The sequence below is a fragment of the Calypte anna genome, chromosome 15 (genome assembly GCF_003957555.1).
Source record: "Calypte anna isolate BGI_N300 chromosome 15, bCalAnn1_v1.p, whole genome shotgun sequence".
Taxonomy (NCBI): domain Eukaryota; kingdom Metazoa; phylum Chordata; class Aves; order Apodiformes; family Trochilidae; genus Calypte; species Calypte anna.
In genome coordinates, this window is record NC_044261.1 from 9,863,264 (window position 1) to 9,873,942 (window position 10,679).

The window sequence follows — 10,679 nt, forward strand, 5'->3', positions numbered from 1 at the left end:
GAAATGTAACAAACCCATTCTGCTGCACCAAGCCCTCCCATTTTTGTACAGTCAGCAAAGCCTGGCATGCCTGAGCACAGCCTGAAACCCATGCAATGTTCCAGAGGCAAAAGTACTCAGATGTGCTTTTACTGGAGATGCTCGTCTCAGCTGGCACATTGTTCAAGGGATGCTTGGGGCTGGGATCAGGCAGCCTTGGCTGCAGGTCTGACAGCTGCTGAAGTAAGCAGAAAGCCAGGCAGACTTTAAGGTTGCTTTTTCTTGCTTTATTTATTTGTAATTCGTTTTTACTTTCAATAAGAAGCCACCTTCCTGGGGAAAAAAAAAAAAAAAAAAAAAAAAAAAAAAAAAAAGAAAGAGAAAAAAGAAAGAAACAACATAATTTTCACTCATTTGGTGCTGTTTTTAAGCCTGGCTGTAAAAGTGCAGTGAAGCCTGGTGCTGCAGAGCCCAGTGTGGTTGTCAGTTCCAGCATGGGTCTAATTCCTTCTGACATTTCACACAGCTCTGCTGGAAGCAGCAACACGGTGAGTCTGTGTCTAGGAATGCACTCTGGTCTCCCACATTCTCTATATGTTGCGTGCTGAAAATGGGCCAGGGCTCTCAATCCAAGGCTTCCCTGGCTCTCAGCACCACCCCACAGCACACACGTACCTCCAGTGCACTGCACAGCCCCTCCCCTGCCCAGTATCACCTCCAGACAAAAGCTTTTCCCTACAACTCTGCTGCTATGGGCTAAACTCCCTCCAAGGTGATTCCACATGACCTCATAAATCCAAACGCTTCAGACAGAACCTTTGAAGATTTGATCCACAGATGTGATAAGCAGCCAGCTAGTCTGTGAATGAAGCCAGCAGATAAAGCCCAACTTCAAAGTAATAAAAACCACCCAGACAGCTAAGCAACTGGGAAGGGATTTTGTCTGAAACTTCCTTAAAGCCAAAGGACACATAGTCAAACGTCTATTTAAACAGGAAACATCTTATCAAAATTACTTTACTTTTGCAGCAAGCCCCAGCAGCAGCCAGCAAGATACTTTTTCCTACAGAGAATTCTCATTATACTTCTTCGGGTTTTTTTTTTATTGTCTCTATGACCTTTTTGAGAGCACAATAGCCCTGATAAAAGGGCCCTCCTGGAAAAGGTGTTAATGTGTTTGTACATTCTAGATCTGAATTCCTGCCAGAATGACTGTGCTTCAAAAATGCTGATAAACAAGTGTGTGTGGGGGGACCTTTTCTATGTAACTTTAATTATACCATCTCTGAGGTATAAGCACCAAAGCACATTTCTTTTACACCAAGTGAAGTCAGATATCAGCACCTTCTCTCTCACAAATGCTGGCAGCATTTCCACTACAAATGTGTAGCCATCACAGAGTTGCTTTTCTTACTATGGCTTTAAATTGCACTAGTAATTTTTGCCAGAAAGAAGCCTGAGAAATATAACTAGCAAACCAAGAGGAACACATTAACAGCTTCAATAATAACTTTAGATTTATTGCAAATTGAGTCTCAGCCATTAGTTTTATCCCCACAGAAATGCATCACAGAGCTACTGTGATATTCAGGTGATTAATACCTTAAAGCAGCTGCAGCTGGGCTGCACAATTAGACACCCTCTTTACCACACACTTCATGCTGTCCCATAGCATGTCTACAGACAGATACATTACTCAGCATATCTACCAGCCCTAAGATACACAAATTTATCCTGGCAGGCACTTTGGTATGTGTGGGGAAGCTGGGGAAGAGGCATTTGCTTGATCCCTGAAGAATCTGCAGCAAGTCTTTGTTTCAGCATGGGTGCAGTTTGGAGGCATTCCAAATACTTCAGTTCAATCCCAACACCTCATTGTATTTCCAGGGCACTTACACATAACACATGCTTTGCTGGTGTTGAAAGACAGAGTCAGCTCCTGACATCAGCTACTGAAACTAATACTGCTTTGATATGCACATACCTCTGAGTGAAAGCTCTTGAGTAAACTAAAACTAACAGTGAAGTGCAGCTGATCTCCTTCACAGCATCTGACTTCCAAGCAGCAGCAGGATTTCTGACCAGCACACTGATGTGTCTAAGCATGACATTAGGATGGAAATAGAATTTTTATCTCCACCACACCTGCCTACAAACCAAAGAAATCCAACCCATGGAAACTTCACAGATTATATATGGTTTTAGAAACAGTGACTTCTGATCTGAAAATGCAGCACAAATGGCAAAAAGATCAGCACTTACATCTCTGCATCTTCACCCACTTTCAAACTGGTTGCTTTTTTCTGTGCAGATTGCTAAACACCTCAGGGAAGGATCCTGCCTCACTCATGTGGAAAGCCTACCACATACTGGGCTGTGTGAGTAATTCTCATTACCTTGACAGTGCAATGCTCTGATAACAGTGCCCTAAAGGACAAGCCCTGCAAGTCTGCAATTCACAAAAAAAGTTGGGACTAGAATACCCAACTCCTCCTTAAACATAGAGGGTGTACATAATGTCCTGTAACTGACAGATTCCCCTGAGGAACGTGGCCACAGTCCACGTGCACAGTGCTCCACTGTTCCTTTGCATTTTTAAACCCCTGAACAGTCATGGTGATCTGTGTACAAACAGGCACTTAGCAACTACTTCTCCCTATTTCTCAGGCAAGCTCATGAATTTCAATGCTGAAGGATACACCAGCAAAGAAACATTCCCAGGAGTCTGCAGGATTAGTGAAAAAGAGCTCTCACCTCTGAGGCCCTACCATTAGCTTTCTGTAACTGCCAGAAACTGGAGAAGACAGTGAAGAAATGGATTCTTGTTTTCCTGCTCCTGCTGTCATTCAGGTACCTTCTGTTACTGGTGATCACTCCTGTTCTCAAATTCAGATGCTGTGTGTACAAACCTGGCAGTGTTTGCAGCTGAAAAGCTAAAGGAAGATTCAAAGCATCAAACATCCCCCCATTTCAAATCAATCTTTATACACACCCCTGTCATTTGTCAACATTTGAGCTTCATATCCTGTCACTGTAGATCTATTTGTGATCCCGGTTGTCCATGGGGAGGAAGCATCTTTTGGAAAGTGAAGACTATGACAAACAGTTTGAACCAACAGAAGTAATTCAAAGTCTAGACTATGAGAAAAAGCTAGATCCAGGGCTTCTTCAGTCTAGGACAGACTGATGGGAGACACAATTGCTGCTCTCAAGCAGGAAAAGGTTACTTGAACAACAGAACGGGGAAAAAAAGCTTGTTTTCCATGTCCATTGTGAACCTGACTAGAAGAAATTGATTTAAATTGCAACGAGGGGGATTTCTGAAGATAGCAGACAGAAGCTTCTAACACCAAGGATAATCAAGTGCTACCAGACAGTCTGGGGAGACTGAAAACCTACAGTGATGGGAGACTCAGGTCACCAGTTTCTTGATCATTCCAAAAGCATAGAAATTATTTGCTTTGAACATAAGTTGAAGTTTAGTAGATATTTTAAGAAACACAGAAAAACCATTTAGAAAATACCTTCAGAAGTCATTGAGTTTATCCTGCAACCCCCAAACCAGGTATAACTACATACACTCTCAGTACATATTTGCCTGCCTTGCCTTTCCCTGGCTCTAAATCTAAGAAGAGCTGAAGTGATTCACTAAATTCTGCTGAGCAAAATATATTTCTATAGCATGCAAAATATGCCATTCAGTACAGAAAAATCATGTCTTTACAAAACAATCAAATCAATGGAGTTGGCAAATTAGTAATTTTTTAAATAATTTTTTCTTTCTGTTCAGTAGCTTGGAGCTTAGGACATCCTCTCAACACATGGAGAGCTAATCCAGTTCTGGCTTCCAATCATGGAGAGCTGTCACACTGCAGAGCACACAATGGCCAGGTGACCAGCACTCTGGTAAGAATCTACTTTTAACCTTGTTCCATTACTGAGGGACAGTCAAAAGGAGAATTTGTTTCAAACTCACTTTAGAACACCAGCAGGAGACAGAGCCAGGAGTTCTGCACTCTGCCAGAACTGTTCCATTTTACTCAAAGTATTCATTTATTGAAAGCAGCCTTCTGGTGGTTACAACACTCCTTGTGGGTTAGTTTTTAGCTCCAGTAAAGTTTAACAGAAACTGAAATGGAACAACCCATTGAAACTAGTGCAAGCACCTGAACCCTAAACAATCTGTTGGTTGGGTGAATTGATTTAACTCTAGGTAGTAAGCCAATTTTTACTGTGATTAAACAAATACATTATATTATATATATAGTATAATATATACATTATATATATAGTATTTTACATATATAGTATTATAAATACTTTAGAGTTTTTTACAGAAAAACCCATCTTCTTAGCTACTTCATAACTATATTTAGTATCTTCTACTGGAAAGTCAACTTACTGCTTACAACTACTATTATATATAATAATGTAACCCTTTATTATTATAAAAATATTTAGTATCTATTTAGTCAGATATCAAAAGATTAGACTTTTATTAATACATTTATATTATTAGCATCAAACTATTGCATAATATAATTTAAAAAGTACACAGAAAGCCATGAGAATTTTTCCTGAGGTCAAGCTGTATTGCATGTGCATGAAAATCTGGCATTAAGCAAAAGGGAAGTATTTGTCCCAACTGAATTAACATTTGCTGGTTGCCATCATCTCCACTGCCTTAGATCTACTGATGAAAAATTTTGGATTCACATAAAATTTTTCTCATTTCCTTTACTCTTCCAGAAAAAAGGGAGGAGAGCTTTTCTGCTCTCCAAACTCCTGATGAGTTTTCAGCTTTTAATTAACTGGTTTTACTGTAACTTAAATGGTGTACTTTTAAATCTGTAACTGCATAATCATCAGCAATCCAGCACTTTCGGTAACTTTTGTTGAAGATTTTCTGCATCTTCAACTGTTTTTTCACTGATGAAGTGGGTCTGGCTTTTGTTTGAGATTTCTGCAGAAAACTGTGTTGCTTGGCTACTTAAATTAGATTAATTTCATAGACCACAATATTATCATCCTCTGTTATTTCATGGTTAGGAAGGAACTGAACCTTAGCTGTCTTCCATCCTAAAAAGTTCTTAAGCATCCCACCACAGGAGGAATTCCTACCACCATTTATAATATTTTTTGCATTTGGATCCAAACACATTTTCCACCTGTAAGTATTCTATAGGTTTAATTTGAATCAAACCTGGGTTTTTACTGAATGCTGTCTCCATAACATCAAACCATGTAGTTTCATCTTGGTCTTGTCATCCCATCCTAGCCCAATTGGAATATGCAATATCCTTACAGAAAGAAGGTTCTTATTTTCATTTGTCTTTATCAGGGGATGATGACACAAAAAAACAAACAAAAAAACTACAATTAACATCAAAATACCAGGTATCAATACTTTATTCAAAGGTATATTTCAAAGCAGTATCTTGTCTTTTGTAATATGGGAAAAAAGTTGGACTCTCCATGCAAAACAACATTATCCAGGTCAAAAAAACCCCTCTTTCAATGATACCCTTAGGTAAAAGTGATCCCAACCTAGCAAAAAGATACTTTGCCACTCCACTCTTTCCTTTTCTTGGTGCAATGTTTGATGGTCTGTGCAATGTAAGTCCCAAATCCAGTGGAACTGTGTGTGAGGGAAAAGCAATGATCTTTGAAATCATTTGCTATCTCAACAGAATTCAGAGGCACAAAAGCACATTCAGAGTTAACTCACAATAGGCATTATGACACAAACATCTAAGAAACTTCCTCAGCCAGATCCAACCCCTCAGATTCAAGCCTAAAGACCAGCTGGCCAAAGAACAATTTAAAATATCCGAGATACACAAATAGGGATTTGCTTATCCCTCCAGCCAGAGCAGAGAAAATGCAGGTTTCAGAGACAAAGCTCCTGAACATGCAGCTTGAGGAAGGAGGGAAGTGACAAAAAACTTAAATCCTCAGAGACATGGATGTACGTCAGCTCCTGCCAGTGCCAAGCATGATCAGCAGCCTGGCCTGACCAAGAATAAACAGAGCTAACAAGCCTGGAGCAGTGCCAAGCAGCATTAGAGAAATTATGTGCCAGGCCAGGGAGTCAGCTAATCCACAGGAAGACTGTAAAAAAACACCCCACAAGAGCTGCCGGAACTCACAGCTACCAGCTGCCAAAGGCTCCTACCCTTAGAGGCTTTTTCAAGTTTGGCTGCAAGGTATCAAGCACAAGACTGCTGCTCAGCACAGTTCAGGGATAACAGAAGAAAAGTAAGAACAGAGTGCAAACTGGAAATCTGTTTGCATGTACAGTCCTACCCTGGAAGTAGGAAAAAGGGAAGGGCAGCTTCCTTTACTGCAGGTTCCAATTGTTCATTCAGCACAGCAGCTCAGCTGGGTGCTACAGCTAGCCAAAAGCACAGTGCCTCAGAGAAACACATCAGCAAATGCAAGAAGTTATCACACATCAAGAGAAGTTGGCATCTTCACTTGTATAAAACCAAGTGACAGCAAAAACACCACCAAACTTCCATTATAAAATATAAACTATCACATCAAGTTCCCTGTGAAGTGTCACAAGGGCAGGGCTTGCCTCCAGCTCAGCTGTTAACCACCTTGACAGCCCCAACACCAGCAGCACCAAGACATTTGCAAATCAAGATCTGCAACAGAAATACACTCAAAGGCAAGAAGTAGCACATCCAGCTTGGGGTCTGGCTACGGGCAGAATCTAAGGAAGCTTGACAACAGGATACTCCTTCTTCAGGGAGGACAGAAAACCAGGATTAAGGCAAACTGACACAGTGTAGCTAAATATGAATGCTCAAACCAATAGAAATCCAGAGGAACGGAATCTGTAGTGATATAAAGCTATAATTGTGATTATCAACATAGCATTATAACTAGCAGCAGTTTCCCCAATCAAAAAAGCTAACACTGCTTTCACAGCATGATACACTTTTTTTTTTTTTTAAGTACACCAATGACTGTAATCCTCACTTGAACAAATGTGGGGTATTTTGTTAGGTGTTTTTGGTTCTTTAAATCCAGGCAGTATATGCCAGTCTCAGCACAACAAACATTGCTACAAAGCCACACTTTGGCTGCCTTTTCCCTCATTTACTTTGTCAGTATCCAAAACATAAGGCTCTCCAGATTCAAGCCAGCACAGAAACCAGTAGAAGCTGCAGGCACACAACATCTCTAAAAAATACAGGCCCTTCCAGAAATGTGATTCTGGAGCAAGGAAACTGGACTGAATATTTATGAAACACCAATGGGAGGCACTACTGCTACCATCAGAAGAAAAGCATGCCAGAGATCCCTTTTTGTCTTGTGGAAAGCAAGTTATCCAACAGATTTCCTATGTTTGTATGTTTTAATTGTCTGAAAAGGAGAGAAAACAAAAGGCAAGATCTCTCTTGCCCACATCCATAGTTTTCCCCAACTTCTTGCTTTCTCCCTGGTACCAATCAACAAGTTATCCAAATTGTCTGGGCACTACTTTGGAACGCAGCTGAAGGCAAATAAGCAGCCCATGGCTTCTGCCACCACCAGTAAATCAGAGCTTCCACTTGTGCTTTATCTGTACTCCTGCAGGCATTTGGCTCAGCATGGCAACACTCTGCCTGGCAGTGTCAGACTGCACTGGGTGCTGCTGCAAGCACTCAAGTGCAGACACAAACAAGAGCTCTGCAAGAGTCCCTGGCACAGGTCAGACAGAGATAGCAGCAAGAACACCCTGTTAATATTGGTACTTACCCACCAGGTTCCGAGTCAGTTAAACAACACAAGAAGACTTTGACAGACTGAAGTTTTACCCACCTGAAGCAGGACACGTGCCAGGCTTCATTAACAGTCTTGTAGAGGCGCTGGCCAGCAGCAATGCTGTCCCCACAGCCCAGGCATCTCCAGACTTCTTCCCCTGCATGCAGGAAGAAAGACACAACAACCATTTTCCAGAGAAAAGAGACATTGCTGCATCCCTGATAAAGAACAACCTTAAAGTATACAACTGAAAGGAAAACCTTCACAGGTAGAAAGTTAAGCCAAAACCGGGCAGTCTGTAACCCCAGACAGCAGAGTTCCTCTTGATATCTTATATATTATTTTTTCTTTCTCCAGACATAACATCACCATCTGCTCCTTCACATTCTAAAGACGAAAACAATGCAGCTTTTCACAGAAAACAGCTCAGCCACAGCTTCACCAGTCTTCAGAGTAGAGATTTGAGGAAGAATGATTGGTCTGGAGTAACAATTCCCACAGAGAACCACCCAGGGCCAGGCTACTACTTCCCCCATGCCACTGACTCAGCACATAAAGCTTGCACTTGTTTGTATGATTAACTAATTTCCCAGAACTGAAAGAAAGGAAAGGCAAACTTTATTCAGTAGAGAACAAACTTGACTTCCAGGAAGGAATTACACACTCGAATGGATATTCCTGTAAAGCCTTTACAGCCAACACCAGACTACCATCAGGCTTCAGAAAAGGGATTGATGCTACTGGCCTATTGCCCTTTCAGAAAATAGTTACAATAGTTTAAATTAATTTATGATAGTTTCTGCTAGAACTGTCATAAAGCCCTACAGAGAATTATTTAGATGCATGCAAGCTAAGAAGAGCAGCATGAATGTCTGTGCACAAACACCATTTGGCACGCAGATAAATGCTGTCCAATATCCAAACAGCTGTGTGGGCATATTAAAGAAAGAGTGACAGATCTGGATGAGCACAGGATGGTGCAAAGAATATGTCACAGAGCTGGACAGATCTCAAAGCTGTTTCTTCCTGCTACTGAAAGTTTACTTGCAATGAGGTTGCATAAGGAAAGAAGTGCACTTAGAGAAGGAAAACCACTAACCACAGACTTCCATTTTTCAAAGAACACTGAAACTCAGTAGTTGCTCAGAAAAGTTGATACCAAAGTTAAATTCCTTGAAGTCATCAACCTTCTATGCACTTTTAGCCCACTGTGCAGGTCAGTGACAACATTTTAAAACAACCAAGGTGAAGACCTCCTTGTAGGTTAAACAAAACAGCTATTTCAGAGAAAAAAACTTGCTGCTCAGACAGAAGCAAGTGCCACCTCACCGGCAGATCAGCAGCACCCATCAAGGTTTCCATGCAGACTACAGAGATAAAGAGGAGTCAAACGTGGCATTTGGTGTAAGTCACTATCTCAGACCCCAACTAAGCATCAGCTCCACACCCGGGAGTGTGTCTGTGTCCTCCTGATGTGCAGAACACCGACACACCTGATCTCAGATCTGCACAACACTGTCAGGGGTTAGGAGAAGCTGGCTCTATGCACCCTCTTCTAGAAAGCAAACTGCTTTTCAGCACCAAACAGGCTTGGAAGTAAAACGCAAAGTCAGGAGTGCTGCAGGGGGCAGCCCCAGCAGGCAGCTGGAAGTGCTGCCCCTCTGACCTGCAGCCCAGGCTCCTTGCAGCTCCATCCCCACCCGACGCACAAGATGCGAATGTGAACACAGAGCGGAACCGATCCGAAGGACTCTGACGCCTACAGCTCGGTGACAGAAAGCAACAGAACCTCCTCCACACCGACCTGGCAGAGCTCTACCCGCGGGCTCTGAACCGCGGGCAGGAGCCACCGCGCTTTGCGCTGCTGCTGTTTGGGTTTCCCTGTGCCCAGCGAGGCCCCGGGGCTCCCGGTCAGAGGCGGACAGTGCTGGAGCCAGCCCGGACGGCTCGAGTGTCCGGGAGAGGTAACGGAAATGAAGAAAACAGAGCAGGAAACAGCGCGAGGGAAAAGCGAGCGGACATGATCAATAGAACGGGTCTGTCCCGTCCCCCAGGACGGGAGGAATGTTACAGAGGCGGCCCCCGAGCAGCGGCAGCAGCGGCCCCCGCAGCCGGGAGGGCGACCGAGCCCAGCGGGAGCACGGGACTACGAGCGGGACGGGGCCAGGGCGACCGGCCGGTCCCAGCAGGCGACCCCGCGGACGGACCCCGCGCGGCACGGCCCGGAGAAGCCGCCCCGATCCCGAGCAAGACCCTCCCGGGCCGCGCCGACCGTCGCAGACCGCCCACCGGACACGGGCTCGCGTTTCGCCGAGACGCGGGTTCGGAGCTAGCGGCCCGGCGGGCGAGGCACCCGCAGCCCCGCAGCCGCCTCCCGCAGCCCCGGCGGTGGCATCGCGGCCTCACCTGGCGGCCCCTGCGGCTCCTCCATCCCGCCCCGGCCTCGCCGCCGCCCGGGGCTCCCCCGCCTGACGTCACCGCTACGGCACGCGCGGCGGGTCACTCCGCACCTGGCCCGACACCGCGCGCCCCCCCACCCCTCTCTCCCCCCCGCCGCTACCTCAGCCCCGCGCCCCGCCCCGGGGGCAGCCGTCGCCCCGCCCCTTCCTCGCCGCGGGCCAATGGGCGCTCCGCCCCCCTCAGGGCCACGGGCCAATCCCCGCGCTGCTCTGAGGCGATTATCCCGCCCTTTCCGCGGCGGGGACCAATCACGATGTGGCCGCGCGCCCGGCCCCTCCCTCTCCGTTCCGTGGCGGGCGGCTCAGCGGCTCCCGGGGCTGCGCCTTCCCGCGGCTGCGCGGGGCCGGGCCTGGGCCTGGGGCCTTCCCCCGGCTGCCCCTCAGGGAACGGCCCCGATGCTCCGGTGTGGAAGAAGCGAAGCCCTGTCCCTCCCGCTTCCTGAGGCACGGACCAGCAGCCGGCTCCTCGTCCTCGAGGTAGGGCGC

The 10,679-nt window shown here is 45.3% G+C and overlaps 1 protein-coding gene across 1 annotated transcript in view; it reads right to left on the minus strand.

Moving 5' to 3' along the window:
* The window catches only part of LIMK2 (LIM domain kinase 2), a 30,015-nt gene extending 19,803 nt beyond the window's left edge, over nt 1-10,212 (minus strand). Inside the window, exons 1-2 of the mRNA XM_030460688.1 lie at nt 10,141-10,212; nt 7,792-7,891 (exon numbers count right to left, since the gene is read on the minus strand). Coding sequence (XP_030316548.1) covers nt 7,792-7,891; nt 10,141-10,165 — 125 coding nt within the window. The 5' untranslated portion in view covers nt 10,166-10,212. The remainder of the gene's footprint in view (nt 1-7,791; nt 7,892-10,140) is intronic.
* Nucleotides 10,213-10,679: the final 467 nt, after the last annotated feature.